Source organism: Centruroides sculpturatus, unplaced genomic scaffold (assembly GCF_000671375.1).
Source record: "Centruroides sculpturatus isolate CEXI.00-Female unplaced genomic scaffold, Cexi_2.0 scaffold1578, whole genome shotgun sequence".
NCBI lineage: Eukaryota > Metazoa > Arthropoda > Arachnida > Scorpiones > Buthidae > Centruroides > Centruroides sculpturatus.
The window spans coordinates 30,892-56,182 of record NW_019385767.1 but is presented as its reverse complement, the minus strand read 5'-3'; the positions used below and the strand labels follow the sequence as shown (position 1 = coordinate 56,182).

Below are 25,291 nucleotides of genomic sequence, written 5' to 3'. Positions count from 1 at the left end.
TGGTCGACATCAGGGACTTGTATTCGTACGGTATCACCAATTGAGCAGAAGGAAATGGCAAAGAATTTGGCGACAGACTGTCGCCTCTCCATCGACATCAGCTTCTCGGGTGTCGTTTTGACCGCCACCAAAGCTTATCTGTGCTTGTTGACATACATTGGTGATTGTTCGAATGTATAATAATGTAACTAAATATTCGGTCTTTCACTGACGTATTTTGTATGTGTCGACATTCACCGGATAATATTGACATTCTCTAATTTCAGTCTTTCACAGTAACATATACATTTTAAATGATAAAACTAGCTTGACTACAATATTTCTGTTTTACTTACACACTACATTATTTTCTACCATTTTGCTACAAAATTCAAACTGAAGATGATTTCGTTACAATTTTGATTCATTTGCTTCACTTGTTAAACTCTCTAGTGTAGAAATATGTTTTATAGTATTTTTTTGAGTTAGAAGACAGTAGTAAAATAAATTTTTTCATAACATTTACTAAACAGTAATTGGATGAACAAAACAGAATTTTAGCATTCTGTTGTATAATTTACAATCCATTAAGTCTCTACTATGTATGGAAGCACATCCTGTATTTGAAAGAATTGGCTGCCTAGAGACAAAATTTGTGTTTTATTTAGCTAATAATAATAAAAAATTATATAAATTAAATATTGTAAGTTTGATGATTTGGATGAAGAAAGATATGGATGAATTGATAATTGTTGAGCTGCAATTTTCAAATTGCAGACCTATATATTCCCACTGTTGCCCATCTGTTTGTCCTTTATTAATCTCAAGAACAGAGTTATATAGATGAAAATCAAGATCAGTTGTGGAAAGCTTAGAGGCTGGAGGTCCCAAATTAACTATATATGAACTTTTGATTTAGAATGAAAATCACACGACTGTAGTTCAAAATATTCTCCAGAATGGAGTTAGATAGACAACAAGCATGGCTTGATTGTTATCAGAAGTATGATGTACAAGGGCAAGACATCATTAAAGTTCAGACCAAATATGAAAAGCTAAGGGGCCAATCAACTGTACACAAACTTCCAGTCCAGACTCCAGAAGTCATGTGATTTTTTTAAAAATGAAAATAATATTAAAAATTGCAGCCAGCATTGTAATGTCACAATAAATAATTGCTCATTTAATTGCTGTCAGTCTCATCATTATTCTCAGCAGTTTTTGTAATTGTATCAAGAATTTTATTCTATTTAGTTTATGGATATTTCAATTTTATGTTTTTAAGCATAAACTCTGAAACCTTGTACTTATATCATTCAATGAAGCATATCCTAATGTCAGAGTTATTATGGATTATATAGTAATTTTACTTTTCTTTCTTAATAATCAGAAATTTAATGAATGTTTTATACAAAATCAGATTGAGATCAATGGGATACTTATTAGATTCAATATTATTGACATATAGATATCTGCATTCCCATTATTGAATTTTTTTCCAGTATATAAAAAATTTATTCTACTTAATTACTTATTTATACTATATTATCAAAATAAGTTGTTATAATATTAAATATATTAAAAACTTTTTTATTTTTCAGATTAAAATTATCAGATACTCATAACAGTAACTCATTAGAAAGAGAATTTGAGGAAATTCAATCTATATATAAAAAGTTTTTTAAAGCTTGTTATTATGCAATTTTTCCAAGTTCAGAAATGATATGTTATGTTGTTATGGTTGCAAATCAAATGGCATCTGCTAGCATCCTTTCTCTTCCATTACCATTAATGTCATTTCTTTGGGGAACATTATCTGTACCTAGACCTACTGAAACATTTTGGATAACAATTATAACATATACAGAAGTGAATTTTAAATTTTTAAAAATTTTTGATGTGTAAAAATGATATATATAACAAGTATTATTTTTTATAGGTTATTATAATAGTGAAGTATATATTTCAATTTAATTTTATTTCTTGGAATAATCAAAACTTTTCATCTGCTATTTCTCCTCCAAATATTATTGGAATAGAAAAAACAGATTATTATGCTAAATATGATTTAGCAGTATTATTTGTTGTTTTCTTTCATACAATTATATTAAAGGTAATATTGTTTATATTTAAAATAATGTAATGTTATAAAATACAAATAATTCATAGCAGTATGATGTGATATGAAGAGTTTAGGATTATGGAAAGACAGAATTTCAATAGGAAATGGCTCTTTACCTAAAGATGATAGTAAAATGTATATATCTAAAGAAGAGAAAGAAGTAAGTATAAACTCTATCATTTTAATAAATGAATGTTTTAAATTTTTACATAATTATTTGATGGTAATATAGAAACTGAAAATATATAGTGATTTTATATATTATATATATCTAATTTATTATTATAATCTGTCAAAATTAATAAAATAGTCTTAAAAGCATATATATCAGTATGCATTTTTGTCATTATTTTTTTCATTTAAAGACTAATGAATAATTTCATATTAATAAAGAACATTGTCAATAAATATGATTTAAAAAGGTTAATTATTTTTATATGGAAATTAAAAAAAACACATGAATACAGGTTTCAGGTTCAAATAGAAATAATATGAATGTATCTGTGCAAAGTAATGATGATAAAATCGGAAAAACTTCAGGTTAGTATTTTTTTTTTCTTTTTTAATTTTTGAAATTTTTTTAACTTCAAAATTATTTATATTAATTTATGGGCACGAGGATCTTCATATTATTGAAAATTATGATTTAGATCACTTCAAAAAGTTTATTCTTGTTGGAAGATCATATGCACCCACTTTCAAATTGACTTTCAAACACATAACTCACAAAATATCCATATGAAATTATGTTAATAATGTAAGAAGTAAAGAATTCAAAATATTTATTACAATAAATAAAGCTTTAATTTCATATTATTATACATAAAATTATCAAAATCTACTTTTTATTTTCAAATATAAAATATCAAAATACATACAAAAATCATTTTGTATGTATTTATATATAAAAGTTTTAAAATTTATTTTAGCTAGATATATTGAAAATAACAAATAGTAATTCAAGAGTTAAGAATCAGATTTTTGCATCAATTTAATTAAGATTTTTTTTTAGTCATTTTGATTTTTGAATTATTAAAAATTTTGCATTTATGAAGTTATTATATGTTATTACTTCAAGAATTATAACTTTACAAACAATTAAACTAAATCAATATATAAAGTTTGAAAAGCTGATTTAAAATAGAAATTTATATTTTTACACTACTTTAAAATATACTTTCTTTATATATATTTTTCTGGTGTTCTTAATCCTTCAAATTGATAACTTAGGCCATTTAAATCAATAAAATAATTTTCAGAAAATATTTGATAAATATTCAAAATAATAATAAGAATTAAATTTGCAAATACATTCAAAATTTATTTTCCAGGTCATAAGCTTTCAAAACAAAAATCTTATTTTGATGGGTAAGATAAAATTATTAATTACTCTTAATATTCTCAAATACATAAAGTAATGGTTTAATTTATTATTATTTTTATTATTATTTTAAGGATGTGCCATTACTTAGAACCATTTAAAGAATTCTTTAATAATTTGTTTTCTACTCAACAACTAACTGTAGATGTATATGTATATATGTTTTTTTGTGATTTTATTAACTTCTTCATTATTGCTTTTGGTTATTGGGCTTTTGGGGTAAGTCTTGTAAAATTCATTTGTTCATTTGAAATACATTCATTCATTTTCCAATTAATTATGTTTTTAATAAGACCAATAATGATTACAGGCAGGTACTGATGAAGGACTGACTTCTTACTTTCAAGAAAATAATGTAAATATGAAATTTAATTATCTGTTGTTTTAAAAATTAATTAAATGATTTAATTTACTTGTTTATGAATTATGAGCTTATATTGAAATTTTTATTTGAAATTTTATTCTATGTACTATTTTTATTTATTTTTGTCAATTAAAATTAGAAACAGAAAATATTTAAAATTGAATATTTTTTCAAACGAAAAATATTGTATGAATGTAATTAATGGAACATATTATTCAAAAGTTATGACATAAGTCAATTGATGATAACATGATTTATTTTATTCATTTAAAAAAATACAAATTTTTGAACTGGAATACAATAATTAAATAAAAATATGCTTTACATAATGGTTTTCTAAGAGGGCAAATTAGATATATATTGTGCATGCATATATAATATTTTAATATTGTATTTACTAAATAATTATACAATCATTTAAAAATTGTTGAAAATATTTTCACTATCATTTTCTAAACTTTTCAAATATAAAACATTTATTAAAAAGTAATGTATATCTATGTATATTGTTGAACATCTCTAATAATAAAAATACAGTACTTTTAATTTAAAAAACTTATTTTATTTTAATTTTTGTTATATGATGTCAGATGATTTAATTAATTAATAAAGGCATCTTTGTGCCATTCTAGGGATTTGAGACCAGGTTGTAAAATTTAATTATCTGTTGTTTTAAAAATTAATTAAATGACTTAATTAATATATATATATATTTCATTTTTTGTATATATTTATATTTTTTCTTGATGTCTTCCCTGTTTCTTTGATTCTTTGTTTTTTTGTTGTTGTTAATTCTGGAATGTTCCTACCCAACCCTTCCCATCAGGTATGGAAAGTAAAAAGCCCTGAGGGCAAAACTGGGGGTATGAGTGGCACTTTTTGGCCAGATGTCCAGGGAGAAGCAGGTGAATTGGAAGTGCTCTAAGTCTAGTGTTGTCACCTTTCCAAAATTGCTGACCCAGACAATAGGTTTGTTTCAACACAAGTTCCTGACTGGTTTGAATTTGAAACCATACGAGGCACGCGCAATGTCATATTACAGCCAAGAACTGAATAATGCACATGACAGTTTTAAACCAGTTAGGGACTTGTGTCGGAACAGACCTAGTATTTGCCAGAGATATTTGCAAGTTAGAATTTTAAAAGTACATTTTCTGTCACTCTTAGCCTAGGGATAAGATGAGGATAAGTTTGGGGTGTGTGAAGTTAAAGTGTTTAACCATTAAAATAAAATACTCACAAATATTTTCATAAATTTTTGTTTTATTATAATTTCACAATTTCTACAAAAACCGGACAAATTAATAATCAATCCAGACCATAAATTTAAAAATCTACCTGTCCGGGTAAAAACCAGCCTGGTGGCAACACTTTCCAAGTTGTTAGAGGCATTGGCTAGAGCCACAAATAGAAATCTCAGAGTAGAAGTCTCAACTGGAGACTGAAGGAAAATCAAAAGTGGGAAAATTTTTAGGCATATCCTAACAAAATAAGGAAGACCCAGCACCCTGTTTCGTGAGGACATTGGAACTGAAATTTTGTTGCCGCACCCCAAGATATGTCTAGAATTGGGTACCTTCTTTCCTGTAAACTTCTCTTTCATCTACCTATATCCTATCTTTCTAATTACTTTATTTTAGTTTTAAGTAGGATTAAATAACTTCAGGTCACGATCGGTATTATTGGATATATTATAATTGTCATGCTTATGTATTCTTGCGATGATTCAATCAATTGTGGATCTAAAGTTTTATATTTTGAAGGAAACAATTTGTAAATATCCTCCAAAATCTGGGTACTGTAAAAGAGTTGGAACCTGAAAAAACTGTGTTCAGACACAAAATAAAGGTATTTTCTTTGTGTATTTTATCTTTGTCTAATTGCATTTCACATTGAATATCACAAGGTCAAGAACTTGAGAAAATTTTCAGGGGCAGTCTGTCCTAGATTTGTCAGGTTCTGCTCATCATTCAGCTGTTTCTATTTTGGGCCTAGTCAATCCCATGATATGCTTGGAAAAAGGCTTTCTAGTGTTCATATGATAAAGAAAGCGTAGAAAAAGATAGTTTAGTTGTATTACCAGGGGCAAATTCTTGGGGCTGGCTTAGCATGTGGCACATGCTAAGCAAGCACGGAGAATATAATTTATATCTACAACAGTATTTTTTCTAAAACAAAATAATAATTTATTTTTTGTTTTTTTATTATTTACTATCATACTTATAAATATGTATTTTTTTTCTTTAGGTTCCTACATCATTTTTAATAATGCTTTTAACACAGTTTGGTTTAATTATCATTGATAGAGCATTATATTTAAGGAAATGTATTTTAGGAAAACTGATCTTTCAGATTTTTACTGTGTTTATTGTTCATTTGTGGATGTTTTTTATATTACCTGCTGTTACATTTAGGTAATTACTAGATAAATAAATTAATTAAATTGTATATTGATGTTCATTTTTTATATATCATATTTCTTATCTATAGATTAAAAGTTTAATACTGTAAGGTCTCTTTTTATGCGGATTATTTTTATGCGATTTTGAAGTTGTGCGGTTTGTATTTCATCCAAAAATTTCTTGGACAAACATACATATAGGCTTGTTTAGGAAGGTGGCGTATAGACAGTCTCCAAAAATCGTGGAACACTCAAAGCTCACTTCATTTGTTTCACTGACATATAACGTATAGGACAGCTAGATCTACCTTAATCGCTTTAGTTCCTAGCAATTTTTGATATAAATGTAATTAAACATAAAAAATACTTAAAACTAAAAAAAACGAAAGAAATGCGTTAATTTTGAAGAAAAAGCTTCAAAGTTTAACTTCCTTTGTCTCGCCCTTCTGTGAAATTTAACACCGATGAGTCATTGTTTACACATCTGGATGACCTTGAACACAGCTGGAGTTGGATTTCCCGGGGCATTCTCATAGACGTCGCGGGAGGACAAGGGTTTAAAGTAGGGTGAACACTAGCTGGCCGTATATTTTTAAATATTTTTAAAAAATTTGGAGACTTAAAAAACATTCCAAAAATTCAAAAAAAAAATTTCAAAAATGGCCTTAAGGACCGTGTTTTATGTAACGCTATGTAACCTGCCCGAGTTAACTCGGGCGAGGAACTAAAGGGGTTTTAATTAACTCTTCACATCCAGATGTCAGTGATTTGTTTTTAGAGTGAGCTTTTGCAATTCGGGAATTCCCCTTGTATTACTTTTCAATAAAATAAACTGAATTAAGTTTGAATACAAGTTTATTTTAAGCTTTTATATGAATTTCTTTCAGACATTCGAAGTAATTTATTAAGCAGCCTATTTCTTTTCATTTCTGCAAACTTTTTTATGCGGTTTTAAGTTAATTTTAACTAGTTGTTTTGGTTTTATGCGATTTTAGAAAATTACGGAACGTATCCCTACTTTTTCAAGGCAAGTAAAGTCTTTTTTTATGCGAATTTTTTTATATGCGCTTTTCTGTAGAATGTATCCACCACATAAAACGAGACCTTACAGTATATAATATCTTCATTTAATCTATATTAAAAATTTTTTGTATCTCTGAGACTATCTACCATTCTCATGTTCAGATTAAAATTATTTTATCATTTAAATCTTTGTTGTCATAGATGTGCCAGTGAGTATGAAAGTGGTCTAAGTAAAATACAGTGGGTGATCAGTTAATAAACAAATCGGATAACGAACACTTTCGCGAAAGATTTTTATGTTCGAACAACGAACACATGATCGGATAATGAATACCTCATAGAACAAACACAAGAAGAAGCAACGTAAAATAATGAATACCAATTGGTCTTCCCTTGTCTTCAGGCAAAAATTCAAAACTTTTCGGAGTGCGGGAGACGTCCACATCGACGCTCAAGCCAGTATATACCGATTGGATAGTATTCCTCCGAACTTTGAAACGTTCCCTTGTAATTCCAGCCTTTTATTTTTCTGACAGAAATAATTCTTTTATGTATTCGCGAGACTGTCGGGTAGGCGTTCGCTAAATTTTGCATCTGTTTTTCTTTTCGAAAGGTGAGAGTATAATAGCAAAGGTAGAGAGAGTGGGCAGAAGATGCTTAATGTTGCTGACCAGTATGGCGTGAACAGGTCTACAGTAGGCTGCAGTTCAATCTTATCTAAGAAAGATACTGTATAATCAAGAAGACTCAAGCAGCTAAAGGAGTAACTAAAATCACATCTGAGAAATAAAGAACATTGAAGAGTTCATAATGGAACCTGAAACGGATCTGACGACAGAAGAACACCAAGAACTCTTGAATGAAGAACACCAAGAAACTCGGTGAGATATGTTTTCTTCTGAAAAAGAGGATTAATGCCGAAATCTGTTATTAATTAAAGATCTTTTGAAGAAGTGGGAGGATGTCAGAACAATGGTCTTAGAATGGCATCCAAACCAGGTTGAGGTTTGGGCATTTCTACAATTGCAATGCTATTAATTACTTCTGGATAATCTTGAGGAAGAGGGAAAAGCAATCGACATTAGACAGATTCTTTAACCTTTTCAAATGGAAAAAACATGACTAATAAAAATGCAAGATTATGCATGTATGTATTTTTATTATTACATATAAATAAATGTAGTAAGAAAGTATATATTTTTTATTTTTGGAGGTCTCCAGAATGAATTAATTAAATTCCCATTAAAACCTATGGTAAATCGATAATCAGTTAACGAACAATTCTGATAGTGAACAAAGTCTTGGAACGGATTATGTTTGTTAACCAATCACCCATAGTATTTTTTGTTTGGAGATTATTTGATTTTTCAGTTTGTAAAAATTAAAAAAAAAAGAGCGATTTTTATGAATATAAAAACCATTTTTATTTTAATTATTATTTTTATTACCATTTAATTTTTATTTTAATATATTTTTTTTATGTAATTGTAAAATTTTATAAATAGTTTATGAAATGAATTCAGTGTTTTCCTGTTTCTGGGTTAGACCACTTTCATAATCACTGGCATAGACAAATTTCATTTAAGAATATTTTGGAATACAATACTAGCTAAAAGATTGAAAATTCATATATTAGAATAGAAGTAATTGATACATATTTTAATAATAAAGTTATTAATAGAAAAACGAAATAGATTTGTTTACTTACCAGTAGATAACAATTGAGAAATCATTTCATTCATTAATCTTTAATGTGTAAAATGATTCCCATTAGTATATAAGTTTATCTCTAATCCAAATTAGACAATTTATACTTACTTAGATCATATTATTATATAAAAACATACTAATTTCTATTGTTAATCCTGAACTACATTCTTATCCACTACAAAATTAAATTAATAAATTTTGATATAATAATGTAAAAAAGAATTCTGCCATGCTAAAATAATTCCTGCAAAAATTTCTATACCGTGTTCATTTACATGGTAAAGAAACATACATTTATATTTTTTCAAATGTTAAAAAAATACTCAACTTAAACTTTTTACAAATAAGCAAAATATTCTTTATTGTCAAAAACAAAATCATTAAAATTTTAACACATGCAAGTAAACCTATGTAGCCTAGTAATAAATAACATAATTTGGGGTAAATGTTCAGCGTTGATAAATAAGTTTAATTTTTATAAAAATAACTAAAGTTTCGAAGAAGCAATCCTTCGAACAATGAATTTACAAGATTAATTGGGACCGATTGTAACAAATACAACAGATGGGTCCCCAACTACTGACAAACAAAGAATCTATTCTATCTTAAGTCTAACTTAACTAACTTTTTTAAAAATAACTGGGCCCAAAAGTAAAAGGGAAAATGTTAAGAATCACAGGATTATAAAATTATTTATAGAAGGAGAAGATTCAAAAGGGTGACTGGTGATGAAATAAAAAAACCTCAGATTGTTCCGTCATATGGGTCTTCCTTCTGTACTTGTCGACATGTACCTCTCTTTCCAGCTCTCTCCTGAAATATATCTTCTTTGTTCTCTTCGAATCTCCCTCTGTCCTCTGCCAGATTATTTAGAATCTCCCTCTGTCCTCTGCCAGATTATTAAATAGTTTATGAAATGAATTCAGTGTTTTCCTGTTTCTGGGTTAGACCACTTTCATAATCACTGGCATAGACAAATTTCATTTAAGAATATTTTGGAATACAATACTAGCTAAAAGATTGAAAATTCATATATTAGAATAGAAGTAATTGATACATATTTTAATAATAAAGTTATTAATAGAAAAACGAAATAGATTTGTTTACTATGTAAAAGGAAGTGACCCCTCGACAGATCGGGTGTCACTTCCTTTTGTTTTATAACAGATCAGACCACATGGGTCAACTAACTACAGTGTGGTTAGGGAAACAGAAGCTGGAAGTACAGTTTTCCGCAGGAGGATGGTATAAGGAAAATAAAGAAAAGTAAATAACAAGGCTTAATAAAGCCACACCTATAATCAATGATTTCATACTTGATAATATGTGCTATAAAGTAACTTTGATTACTAATAATAATAGTCATAACAATTGATTTGATTAAAGCTATTTGGCCAATTGTGAGTTTTGCTAGTACAGGTGAGGCAATTCTCCAAGGGAATTCATACAGATGAATTTGAATAGGGGATGATGTTTCTATCTATACTATGTTAGACTTGATATGCTTGTCATAGATTGTGAAAAAAACTGGTTATCTTATATAATCGAGATGGGATGATGATGATAAAAATAAATGCAGAGCCAGAAGTTGAAAGTTGAAATTTGGTACACAGTTAGGGTATGCCATGAGAATGAACACTAAGAAGGGATTTTTGAATTTAAGGATTACCCTTGTTTAAATTGTTCATATAAAAAATAGTGATGTATTACTGATGTGTTTTTATTAGAGATGCCACGAATATTCGGCTACTATTTGGTATTCGGCCTATTCGGCTACTTTTTTTAATATTCGGTATTCGGCCGAATACCGAATACCAAATCATGAAAAAAAAAAACCGCACATATTACTCAAAAACGTATTTATTTTAATCATAAATTATTACATTTAATACTTAAAATCTATCAGTGGTAAGTTATAATGAATGAAAACAATTTTTTCAGCATTTGTTGATAGCAAACGATTGCGCTTTTCCTCATAAACTATACCTGCTTCTGAAAATAGCCTCTAACTATATACACTACTGCCGGGAGACGATAGATAAATCTTAGCGAATTCTGTCAGGCTTGGATATTGTTTTGCGTTTGCTGACCACCACTTGTAAAGGTCTGCCGTCCGATCTAGGCGAACAGTTTTCATATAAAGTGATACAGTGATATTTTTTAGTAATAATTAGTAACGCAATTTGATGTAACAATGAACAAATAATGCATGTTGTGACATGATCTACTCGCAAATAAAACAAATGTGCCCGCAGTGTCGCTACCGCACCCACCACAATGTATCAGGTCGTAACATATCACCCGCGAAATGTACACATATTTTGCCGAACATTCGGCCGCCGAATATTCGGCGCTTCGGCCAAGAGCGTAGCCGAATGTTCGCTATTCGGTATTCGGCAAAATCACTATTCGTGGCCTCACTAGTTTTTATCGGCTATTCATTTTTCCCTTAGCATACATTTTACAATTAAATTCTTGTGTCTGGATGTTTGGAATTTATATTTTTTTCTGGTAATGCTAACTAATATTATCTTCTATAGAAAATACTGAATTGCTTTTCTGATACTGCCTTTACTGAAGAACTAACCATAAATTTGGTCTCCACTCTCATTAAGATTATGATATGAATAACCTGCTGCTTTTAGTTTCAGTCACACAACAATTAGTTGCACAAAATTGAAAGTTTGGTCACTCCTTTCAATGCCCTCTAAGTTCTGCTGCCTGAAATGATTGCCTCTATGCTTCACCTATCAGCACAACACTATCTATGTCAGATTCAACCTATAATATAAACTGTAAATAAAATAACTAATATTGAAATTGTGAAATATAGTTTACAATAATAAATTTTCAGTTTTAATTTTAAATTAAAATGTGTTTTTTTTTTTCAGACAATTCACAACCAAAGAATTTAATCCACCAATGTTATGGTATTTTGTTAAATGCATTTACTTACTTCTGTCTGCTTTTCAGTTACGATCAGGCTATCCAACACGTATTTTAACAAATTGCTTTTGTAAACATTATAATTATATTAATGTAATTTTATTTAAAGGGTAAGTAATTTATTTATTTAACATTTAATTACAGTCATTATTAAATATTTTATATATATTGTAGGTATTTACTCATCCCATTTTTATATGATATACGCACAATGATGGATTGGATGTGGACTGATACTAGTTTGAACCTCACAAATTGGCTGAAATTAGAAGATATATATTCAAATACCTTTATTTTAAAGTGTTGGAGACGGGCAGAAGATGATTATCCTGTTCCAAGAGGAATAAAATATGCTTCAACAAAAAAATATGGAATTGGCGGTAGTCTTGTTATGCTAATAATTTTTATTATATGGTTTCCGTTACTGCTATTTGCCTTAAGAAATACTGTGGGTGATCCTAACATTCCATATGAATGCACACTCGAGTTGGCTATTAGTGAATATGAACCAATTTTTAAAGTTAGTGCTCGGCGTGAAGCTCTCAAAATCCTTACTGAAACTGAATGGGATAATACATTATATACTTTTCAGAAGGAGCCTTCTGCAATGACATTTCTGACAAATTATCATGCAAAAGATACGGCTTTAATTAGCTTAAGTGGGAATTCTGCTTCATTTTGGACAATCAGCTCTCCTAGTCAAGATGCATTAATTAAAGAATTAAAGAGTGATAATGTTTTAAAAATGAAATTGAGTTTAGCATTTTTTCGTACAGTAAATAAATATAGCGATTCAGAAAAAATTGTTACAAATGAATATGAAATTCCTTTGATAAATAAAACTGCAAGAAATTTAATAGCATCTGTTCTTAAAGGAGAAGAAAATAAAACATCAATTGTTATTGATAAAATATTTCCAAAATATTTGAGAGTTCTTGTTAAGGGAAATGTCATTCCAGTGAAAGAATTTGCAAAATTTGGTAAGAAATTATTTCCATGATTTTTTATCTAATAATTTATAATAAATATATCAGAAATTTTAACTGTAAAACTAACAAATTTCTCAAATCTACATGAAAATGAAAAAAAAATATATTATATTATATTTGTTAGATTTTTGTTTTTGTTAGGACAATTATCAATTTTACATTAATTATATACATATATACAGGTAGCCCTCGGTTTATGCCGGCTCAATTTACACCGATTCACAATAATGCCGCTACGCAATTTGCCGTTTCATGGTGTAATTCCTCAATTTTCCTTATTCCAGACTGATTTTCATTTCAGTGTTGACGTATTTACTGAGCCGCGACATTGTACATTCATTAAAACAAAGATTTTTATTGAATATATTTAGTTTTTCTGTTTAATATTATTGGGTTTGTATACATTTGCATTAAATTAATATTAAAACACTAAATGTTTAGGTACCCATGAGTCAAGTTATCAAACTTAATAGTCCAATAAATGGCGTCTGAATCCATAGCGCCAATGAATGTATCTCGTATCAGTTCATTCAGGAAAACACCTTACAATGCAGTAGCACTTCCGGCGATCACAAACTATCGTTAGTGAGACAAATCTACTTCTCGTTGGCCAGATGATACTTTTTTATTAGCCAGACAATATCTATCTCTCCTTAGCCACCTTCAATTTTCCCGCTTAAACTGACCTTATACATGCACTATGGTGTCGACCAATCAGAGTCTCTGCTTGTCCGTAGCTCTACGTCGGGTTAACGTATCCTTTCAACTATGGAAAGTTTGACGGATGAACTTTGTGAGTTAGACAATGATTGGGAGCGAAGTGCAAATGTAAAAAGAAGCATCATCGCATCCATTCGACCATATTCCGAAATTCTCAATGAAAGAAAACAAAAATGTAAACAATTAAAGATGGGTACTTTTTTTCCGAAAAATGTAAGATATCCGAAACTAAAATTTTTTAATAAAAACATTTTACTTTATTTTATGATAAAATATATTTTAAAAATTAAATTTATATGTATTTTGTATTATATTGTATTAATAAACAAAATTATTTGCTTATTTTTCACTTATGTAGAACCTAACCCTATACCTCACTATAAATATGGGTTCGTTTTACGCCAATTCGATTTGTGCTGGCTTTTGTAGGAACGGAACTGCGGTGTAAACCGAGGGCTACCTGTAATTAATATGGAATTGAAACTGTCTGTGTGTTAAAATAAAATCCCATAAGTTTCATAAAAATGCCCATGCAAGCTGAAATCATGTAAAGTACGTTTACTGTAATAGTAAGTGGTAAAAATTACAACTGTTTCATCTTTAAAAAAAGTTTATCTAAATATTAAAAACTTTCTATCTGTCAGATATAAATGTATAGAAAAATGAGAAATACCACAGTAAAACTAATTATGTATTTAATACACTAATTTAAAATGTTAAGAATATTTTACAAAACAATTAGATTTAATTCTAAAACTTATCAAGAATAGCTTGAACAGTATTTGCCTTTTCCTTTTTGTCATATAAACTTACAATATGGAGTGAATATCTTTTCTATGAATTGATTTGGTTGTGCTAGACCAAGGTCTACCAAGCTACACAAACAAATAGCCAGCTTACAAATTCTCACTTTATTTAACACAGGGTTCGTGTTTCAGCAATTTGAAGGCTCATTTTAACTCTCAACAAAGACACAACTACACAACCACGTGTCCCGGAATTCAATATTACTAATCCCTTTGCTCTCCTTCCTCCTTCGCGTCGCGTAACACAGTTCAGACTCGTCACATTAACGCGTGAAGAATGGTTTGTTTAACAGTCTACTCACTAGAAAATCCGGCACTAAAATGATCAGTTATCGGGCCAACATCTATTCCTAGGCGGGAAATCTTTGCTACCATCGATGTCTCGGGTATTATAGCTTCTTTACTTGTACAGTCCACTCAGTTTATTCTGCGTACAGCACAGATGAACTTCGATTCTGTCCCCTTCTCTCGATGTTCGAATCCTTTCTCCTTTGGTAAGTTTCGGCTCTTCTCGATGGCGTTCTCTGACCCTTTACGAACAGCAATCCTTCGTAGATGGAAGGGAAAAAGGAAAAAGATCCCCTGGCACACACGTGTACCTGCTATATATACCCCTGGTTAGCCAAACCCACCTGACCTCTTTGGTGGCCAATCAAAAGGTCCGGCTTCAAACAAAGGAGCGAGGTAGAGAGTAAGGGTTACACGTGTCTGAACAGATGACAAACACAAAGCAACAAAAAAAACCCAACACAATTAAACAAAATAAAACTTAAGCCTAGTACAAATGATAATAACTATACAAATAATATTTATATACAATACTAAGAACAATCAATAAGTGGCAGAGCACTACAGAATTAACAAATTGTCATACTTCTTTTTAAGTTTGGGTAAGCTTTCAAAATTTTATTCTTTGCACTTTTGCATTTTATCATTTATTCAATGTTGTGAAATACAGTAGATCCCCCTATAAGACGGTAGATACGTTTCATTCTTTATGAATCAATTTTGTAGGAATCACAGTTTACGGACTATGGCTGTTTGAAAGGTTTTCTTCCATAAAATTAATCGATTCTAGACTAATTCAACTCAACATTTCCAAAATACGTATATTTTTTTGGAAATAATCTGTATAAACTATGTTATAAACAAAAAAATTGTAGGATTACTTACCGAGTGTGCACCGTTCGACTACGCCCGTTGCTAAAGCTTGTTTTCGTCGTGGAACAGCACATCAAACGGCGGCCACGATTTCTGATATTATTTTTCTGCGAAAACTTCGTTGACCTTTGGAGACATCATTAATATAAATAATTTTTATGGCCGTTAAATAAGAAATGTTTCTTTCACAAGAAACGTATAAAATTACAGTGCTATATTAGACTTACGGTACCTAATTTACATACTGTACAGACGATATCTAGCCTAAACTCTCCATAGCGCCACTAGACGGCGAAAAATATATATATAATTATAATAAAGTTACAATATCTAATTATATATATAGTACTTAATTTATATATAATTATATGTACTGTACAGACAAAATTAAACTCAATTTACCCGCCTAAACGTCCGTAGCGTGGCGCTATGGACGGCGGGAAAGTAGTTCGGCTGCCCGATGACGTTTTACGTAATTATAGTTTTTTTATCGTTGTGTACGGATACCGCCACAATTTTTTCGTCGTCTTATAGGAATCGTAACTATAGGAAACAGTTTTATAGGGGGATCTACTGTATTTAAGAGTTTGTTTAATGCGAACTATTTTCAGGGTTAGTTATTTATTCAATGACTATTTGAATTTTTTTCAAATCTTGAACAGTTATTTGCACAGTGTAGTAAGTTTCTACCATACTGCACACATATTTCTCTCTGTTACTCCTGCTGTAATGCTTGAATGTTTTCAGTTGCATGATCTATTATTATTGTAGGGTAAATAGCCTTCTGAAAATTTGTCTAAAATACTAGGCTTTAAAAGTTGAAATGATTCCTTGGTCTATTAGCTGGATTAATTAGATGTAATGCCATAAAGAGCCATGAAGGAGTTAAAGTTAGTGTTATGATATGTACTAGTGGCGACACTAGCGGCCACCCCAACAGTCTTCTATCATCAGTCATAGAGCACACCACGTGTGTCTCCTCTTGTAAAGTGTTTAGTTTTATTAAATAATACATTAGGTTTGCTAGTCATCTTAATAGTGCAGTATACAACATATATAACAGTTAGATGAACTTTATTAAAAGCAACACAAGTCTTCTAATAAAATTTATACTTATCTATTGGTCTGAAAATCAATAGAATCACTAAACAAGTGGTTGTTGTTTGGTGGTAAATAGGAAATTTACCACCAAACTTCAACCACTTTTATTCAAGACCACTATAAAATCAGTGTGTCCTCAAGCATTATCCAATGGTGGTAGTGTTATAAAAGATAAATTATTTTGTTTGTAATATCTCACAAATACTGGGCAAGAGTATAATTGGCCTTGAAACAATGTTGTGGTAGTTTGTTATGTGATGTGATATTGCCCACGAAGGAAAGGTACACACAAAAGAAAAGACAACTTAGGTTACACAATCCTTTCTTTATTCAAGATGAATGGGTTAGGTTCTAAAGAATTTCAACTGTTGTTGTAAAACTTTACAAAATTTGAGGTCCATCACATCAGGATTTTTTTCTTTGTTGTGTTTTCATACAATTCAGGAGTATAATTTTCCCACAGAATAGTCACTTAACAATTTTCTTAATCAAACTGCATACGAAAATCTAACTTAACTAACTCTTAAACTACCTTAAAATTAACTTAACCTAAAGAGAGAAATAGGAATATGAAAGCGAGGAATGAGGAAGAATGGAAGTCTACAGTCATCTGAGATTTGTTCTTTTGTCTGCGCTGGTATGCTCTTTGGGTAGGAGTTCTTTTGGAGGTTATTGTACTTGCCATCTTGTCGATTCCTTTGCTGACTGCAGGGTTCTCGATTTTCAAATTCTCTTCCCAATTCAATGCCTAAGTATGATCCTTCTTCCTATCCCAAACTATGCAATCCTCTCTGAGGTTCAAAAATTGTTTTCGAGCCTTCCACTAGTACAGATATCCTTTCGTACCTCTTTTCTTAACAGTTTTTGTCCTCACAATCCTCTTGTCTAGATCTCCCTTTGACCTTCTTAGCGATGCGTCTAACCCCTTCGGTCTCCAGTCCAAAACTGACCAACTCGTCGGTCATTTTTCGCCCAGTTACCCTACCTCCTAGTGTTCTCCTCCTGTTCATGGAATGGCTAATCCTACCCAAAGGTAATAACGGTCATCCCAGAAAGTTCCAGGAATGGATAGAAGAAAGAAATAGAGGAAATTATTGAAATAGAATAGAATTATGACTATATAAATATACAAGTTTTGATATATACAAATATATATATATGGCTGACGGCCACAATGTTGTTGTAATTCATGATTTTTTTTTATTTGCATGCTAAACGACTGGTAGAGATGCTTTGTTATGATTTTTTTAACACACTGGGATTCTCAGACCAACAGATAATTATAAAATTTATTAGAATGTGTTGCTTTTAATAGAGTTAATCTATCTTTAATTATTTCATGGCTACTTTATGATCTTACATCTTTCATTGCACAAGTTCTTGATGTATTATCTTCCAAAAAAGACCAGTCTCATCAAAATTAAATACAGTGGGTGATCGGTTAACGATTATAATCCGTTCCAAGACTTTGTTCACTATCGATTTACCATAGATTTTTATGGAAATTTGATTAATTCGTTCTGAAGACCCCAAAAATAAAAAAATATATACTTTCTTACTAAGTTTATTTATATGTAATAAAAAAAATACATACATACACAGTCTTGCATTTTTATTAGTCATGTTTTTTCCATTTGAAAGGGTTAAAGAATCTGTCTAATGTTGATTTAGTGAATGTCTCTTCAATCCGAAAAATGTAGACTACCTCACAGCCATTTCAGGTTATAAACTGCTTTTATTGCTTTTTACAGATGCATTTCAAGCTTTTTATTTTGTAACACTTATTTTGTAACTTACTACAAAATTTATTTTGTAGCACTGAGGAGCTAGAATATTAACGTAGCTTGAAATGCATCTAAAAAGCAATAAAAGGAGTTTATAACCTGAACTGGCTCTGAGGTAGTCTACTGAAAAGATTTTTTTGGATTGAAGAGACATTCACTAAATCAACATTAAAAACAGCTAAACCATCGGAAAATTCAGAATCTGTCTAATGTCGATTGCTTTTCTCTCTTCTTCAGGATTTTTCAGAAGTAATTAATAGCATTGTAATTGTAGAAATCCCCAAACCTCAACCTAGTTTGGATGCACTAAGACCGTTGTTCTGACATCCTCCCACTTTTTCAAAAGATCTTTAATAGCAGATATCGGCATTAATTCTCTTTTTCAGAAGAAAACATATCTCGCTGAGTTTCTTGGTGTTCTTCATTCAAGAGTTCTTGGTGTTCTTCTGTCGTCAGATCTGTTTCAGGTTCCATTATGAACTCTTCGATGTTCTTTATTTCTCAGATGTGATTTTTGTTACTCCTTTAGCTGCTTGAGTCTTCTTGATTATACAGTATCTTTCTTAAATAAGATTGAACTGCGGCCTACTGTAGACCTGTTCACTCCATACTGCCCAGCAACATTAAGCATCTTCTGCCCAGTCTCTACTGTGAGCCGCCAGGGAGGTCGGGAAGTCCTCTCCTTCCGGCCACAGGTCGGTGACCTACTTTTCTTGTCAGGGATGGTAGTAACATGATACCATTGCCTGTGCATGGGCAATGGGATCATGTAATTGCTTGCATAACTGAATCAACACACAGTCTCGGCTTCCATGTCAATTGGGACATGGTGGTGTCAGTCCTGATGAGACACTAGAGGTGCCGACCCTCCGGTCACAACTGAATAACAGATATTCAGTTACTAATCACCAATAGACTTTGAAAGAAGTGGCATAATTGGTCAGTGATCATGATTTCATTTAGTAATTTATGAACTGAAGAACTAGCAGCAAATGTCATTTGTAGTTTAGTTTATATTTTATGCATTTACTCATAGTTAATATATCAATGTAACAAATTTAAACTGTATTGTTGGGGAAATGTTATTTTAACTAAACCATAATAACTGAAATTTGTGTATATTGGAATTATGCAAAGCAAAGACTGCCTGTATATAATATTATACAAGAAGTTTACATTCTGTTGACTGGATTAAGATGAAGATGCTTAATAAAAAAATTAGCCAGAATAATATCACAACTTTTTGCATTAAATAAAGCAACTCAAAAACTTTCACTCTATTGCTGACAATATTGCTCCTGACAAGAATTGCTGCAAAATAGCAACCATTAATGAGAAAATGATGTGCACATTGTGGCTTTGGGAAACTTAAATTCCCAATAACTGTAATGAGACAATTTAGATATGAATTCAACAAAGATCCATCAAGTGAAAAATATTAAAGCAATGACTTAAACAATTTCAATAAGCCAGCTTACACTGTAGTTTATAGTGATAAATCTACAATGTCTGTAGAGAAAGTAAACAATATTCAAGCAATGTTTCAGTGAAGTTCAGAAAAATTATCCATTATACTAACCTGGAAACTATGGAAGTTGATCCATAAGAGACAAAGGAGATATGTTCCAATATTTTTGTATTAGCAAATTGTCCCTTCCTAAAATTTTACAACATATAATGCAACAAAAATTAGAAGTAGAAATGAGTACTGAAACCTTATATATTTTTATATTCATTCAAAACTAGACAATGTGAAATTTTTCTTATTTATTCTCATTGGCTTGACCCTTCCCCAATATAGATACAGATTGATGCTAATGCTGGAATCACAAATGCTTCAACTAATAATGCATAAGATAGTTCACAGGTAAGTGAAGCTTAATGTTTACAAACTGCAAATTCTGCAGAAAATTAAGCACAATGACAAATATCAGTGTATGAATGAAATTCAATCAATATTCTTGACCATATTCAAGAAGACAGACAGTTTCTAGAAAATGTCTTCAGCAATGAAACTACATTCTATGTATCAAAGTTAACAAAACAGTTTCAGCATTTGGAGATTGAAAATCCACATATGTTTTGTGAACACAAGCAAGATAAGTTAAATATCTAGGGGGAATTTAGTGGAAAGTCTGGATGAAGGCTGTTAAACACTTTGGCAATGCCCATCATCAAAATAACTTATGTCTATTCCTCCTTACTTATCTTTATCTGTAAAAGAATAAATAAAGATCAACATAATATATGATTACAAATGTATAGGTGTGAGAGTATAAAATGTGAGAACGAATCGACACGTTGAACTTAAGTGATTTCTACAAAGGGAGAATTTAGAACAAGCATGCTTGATGGAGCAGACACTTGGCAGGGGAAATCCACTGAACTCAATAAGGACTAGACAAAGACAACTATCTTGGTTTACAAAATAACCCTTTCATTTTGTCTGGGAGCATACAGTACTTCTAAAAATTTAAGACACGGGAACTTATGGAGCCCGACAATCTAGTATACCGAATATCGTTAACATTAAATCTCCCGACAATATACTGCACAAAACTCCCGAAACGTGAAGACATAAAACATACCAACAAAATGGGTTTGAGGTAAATCTCTTCGTTTTCTTCACTATAGGCAGAAAACAGTTCAAAAAATTCCATCAATCTCCATACTGACTTGGTTGCACAGTCTTTATTTTCCCACGCAATTTCACCACCACCACTCCTTTGCTTCTTCTCCTTACTTCTGTTCTGACTTCTCCTCAAGACATACCCTCCAATAAAACACTCGCCCTCGGTTACACACTCCGGGATTACAGAACTCCTCTCCACTGAGTCGGACCCACCACATGGCAAGGGGGACAAGAAAAGACGTAAGGCACATAGGGATACCCTATATATGTAATTAAAACAAAAGTGTAGTTGGTATAGTTGTCTTTTGATTCATTTTGCTTTTTTATCTACTTTTTTTAACCTATTCATAAATTGTTTCATTAGGAAGCCATATTTACTCTACAGACATTTATTTAATTAGGGACATTCCTACCTGTTGGCTGAGAGTGGCTTCCTGAATAAAAGAACTTATGAATAGGTTCAAAAAACAGAAAACAAAAGTAATTTGTATTGTTATTTTTTGTTTAGATCCAACAGAAAATATTTCTTTAAATGAAAAATTATATTCCAGAAGTTTGCTTATTTCCTTAAAATCAGGAAATTTCAATAATTTAACATCTAGAACACAATGGTGGGAAGTACAAGAATATTGCAATAAATCCAACTTTCCATTTTCTTTTCTAAGAGTTGATGATTGCAAATATTTGAGGATATTAATATTTAATGATAGAGTATTTCCTTCAAAATTCTATTTAATATCTAGATATGGGTAAGTATACTTTTATATATGAAAGTCAATTTTTTTCTGAATTTTTTCTTTATAATTATAATTTTCATGTAATTAATTGGAATTGTAATTAAAGTAGGAAATTTCGGGATTGTGTTTTTAGATTTATTTACAGATTGTAACTAAGATAGAATGATCTTTTTAAGTACTAAAACCAGAAAACTAGAGCTAATTTATAGTACATTATGTTTCACAAATCTTGACCAGCTGCTGTAAAGCACAATAACAACAAGTTTCTATTTGTATGAGAAGGGTTGTACAGGTTGTTTGAATACAACAGGATCTGTCTGAAGCACATTTTAGATCACCAATTCTGTTTAATACTCTAGAATCCCATTGAGTAATAATATGCATCTCCTAGCCAATATTTATGAAATAATTTGTATATTTGAATGTTTTTTATTTCATTGAACTATATTTAAAAGTTATATAAATTATTCTGAGCTGTTTGAACATTAAATCTTTTGGAATTCACTGACTAAATCAGGCATGGCCAACATACGGCCCGTCTAATGAATTTATGTGGCCTGTGATTAATCTTTCAATATTAGCTACTCAAGTCTGAATAGCTGGATGAAAAATTCTGACGCCTAAAAAAAAAAAAAGGGTCAACAATTCATTGTGCGTTTAGAGTTAGCCCTCTCTCTCTCTCTTCTTCTTCTTCTTCGATGGTGTTTATATGGAGATTTTAGCTCAATGTAGGCTCTTTCTCCGAGTAGACTTGTGTATGTGTATGATCGCTAGGCGACCGATTAGCCGGCTGTATCGAACAGCCATACGTACGCGCGGGAAATAAATGCCTTCCGGGAGGACTTTTATGGGGAACTGGCCTCCTATTCAGTCGTTATAGGCAAGGAGAAAACCCGGAAAACTCCTTAGAGTTAGCCCTCCATTTTACAAATCTCTTAAGTACAGCATAGAATGTTGATAAAACATGATAATGTGAAAAATGTATGTGTAATTTCTATCTACAATTTAGTCTCTATGGGGTGACACCACAATGAGATCTTGCACCACCTCAAAATCTTCCAAGGGCAGCCTCTGGTTCGGCCTGTGGAAAAAGTTTTCTTTCCAATTTGGCCCGGGGGCAAAAACTGTTGGCCATCCCTGGACTAAATGTTTTATAGATTTAACATCAGCTTTTCTACTAAAACATGACAAAATGTTTACATAGCTTAACTTTTTGTAAATTATGTAGTCTATACAGTGTACTTCATATATCTTAGAATAATTTTTAGTAAGTTTAATCTATAAACTTGAAGATAGAACTCATTTAAATTTGAGAGTAACATCAATAGTGTAATACAAATAAAATTTTGAAGAAGTCACACTAGAAATCACACTTTGATAATGTTGTTGTTATTGTGAAAAGTTCCAAACACTCACAATGTACAAAAAACATATTTACATCGAAAAATTAGTAAATACTCAGAACTTGCCCATCCACAGGGCCGGATTTGAGGCAATTGGAGCGATATGCACCAATTGGGCCCCGTGCTTGAAGGGGCCCTGCAGCACATCAAAATTTATATATTTAAAAATAGTACATGTTACAAAAATAAATATCTAGGTATATTATTATTATTAAAAATATAACAACAAATTTTTTTTCTCAAAAAGTTCATGTCGGTTGAGAGTCAAGAAGCAAGCCAGTTGGATTTTGATACTATTTTAGATTTTACAGAACAAAAACTTTGGAATGCATAAAACATCTCTTTATAGGTTTATATTCAATAAAATTCAATTATATTCATTCATCAACATATTAGAAGATTATTCATGGCAAAAGTTTATGTAGTTATATTCATTTAAAACTATAGAAATACTAAAACATATCTATGTATGTTTATATTCAATAAAATGTAGTAGTTTTTATATTTGGTACAGGTTTTTTTAATGTAGAAATTTGTCTACCTTATGGTTCATGAGTTTTGATTTTTATAATTGGATTTTGGATTTAAATAAATATTTAAAATCTATATTTCAATATGTAAATTAACTGTTAATTAATTTTGTTATTTAGAGTTTGAGAGGCCCCACAAAAAAATTCAATCGGGCCTCGCACCTATTGCATCTGGCCCTGTCCATCTGTGGACAATGGAGAATAAGGTACTTGTTGTGCTTATGATCTTTTTCCACAGGTGTCATACCATACACACTAAAGCTAGAAACATTAGGACTTTTCTCCTATATTAAACACATGGCATATAGTCAGGAAATTCTTTAATATAGATATGTACTGTACATGAACAGCTTGTAAACAAAACAGCTTGTAGCTATGCCCTGAACTTGGTCTAGCATAGCACTAGGCACTAGTATAAGGTGAATACACCAGTGCCTATTACTAGAGTAGGATACATTTCAGCAACACCATAATAATAATGTAATCATAATAAATATTGTAATTACTTATTTTATGAAGAAAAACTCATAAGCATGCATTTAATGTAATTGTGAATAACATTGTTATTTCTATTTGAATTTGTGAAATTCCAATTAAATGTTTAAAAAATATGAACATATAAAAATGTAATGCAATCTTGCATTATGTTTTTATACTACTTCAACGTACAATAAGTAATATCTTTCAGTATATATTAAAGAGAATAAATAAAAATGTACAAAGTGAAACACAAAGTTTCTAGATATGAGATGTCCCAGATCTCTAATTTAGAGAATATCTGGACAACAAATTAAATAAATAATGGATTTATGTTGAACTCAATATAGTGTAATCACTTTGAAGTCCAAAACAAATCATAATTTGTTTAGTTTTTTGGGGCATTTGGAAATAAATAATTTCTCAACTTTATCTGACAGTAGTCAAAGACTTAGAGGACTGTTTTAATATTTTTAACCTGAACATGGAATAAATCCAAAAAATATGAAAAAATTTAAATTTGTGTAGATAATTGAAGGAAATGTAACAAATAGAAAACAAATGTTAACAAATACAGTATTTATATAATAGCCTCTAACTCTAACACACATATTTATAAAACTTTGTTTTGTTGCAATGCTGTATGTAATTAATTTATATAGATTTTCTTTTATTTGTTGTTTGACTGTTTTTTAATGATTTCTTTTTTCAGAATAATTGGATTATATACTACTTTTGTAATGCTAGTTTCACACATGATACGCAGCAATTTTGTAGCAGGATCTTCATACTTTATCATGTTTCAGGATATGCCTTACGTTGATCGAATATTAAAACTCTGCTTAGATATTTATCTTGTCCGTGAGAGTGGAGAATTTTCTCTGGAAGAAGATTTGTTTGCAGAATTATTATTCCTGTATCGTTCACCAGAATCCATTGTTAAATGGACCAAATATCCAGATTAGCACTAATATTTATTTTTTGTAGATAATTTTAAAATAAATTCAGAAAATAATTTAAAATTA

General features: G+C 30.4%; 1 protein-coding gene across 5 annotated transcripts; it reads left to right on the top strand.

Annotated features, from left to right (window-relative positions):
• Window positions 1–208: 208 nt before the first annotated feature.
• On the top strand, window positions 209–25,291 carry LOC111641926 (piezo-type mechanosensitive ion channel component 1-like). Of its 5 annotated transcripts, XM_023388176.1 has the most exons (13): window positions 209–1,848; window positions 1,919–2,092; window positions 2,169–2,261; window positions 2,569–2,641; window positions 3,433–3,469; window positions 3,557–3,701; window positions 3,793–3,837; window positions 6,094–6,260; window positions 11,872–12,036; window positions 12,101–12,446; window positions 12,519–12,906; window positions 21,628–21,868; window positions 24,979–25,291. In XM_023388176.1, the coding sequence occupies exons 1-13, from the start codon at window positions 1,699–1,701 to the stop codon at window positions 25,229–25,231; spliced, it is 2,277 nt and encodes a 758-aa protein (XP_023243944.1). In that variant the 5' UTR covers window positions 209–1,698; the 3' UTR covers window positions 25,232–25,291. The 5 variants fall into 5 exon arrangements, with proteins under 5 accessions (XP_023243944.1, XP_023243947.1, XP_023243943.1 ...); XM_023388179.1 differs by having other exon boundaries at window positions 2,176–2,261; window positions 12,101–12,906; XM_023388175.1 differs by having other exon boundaries at window positions 12,101–12,906.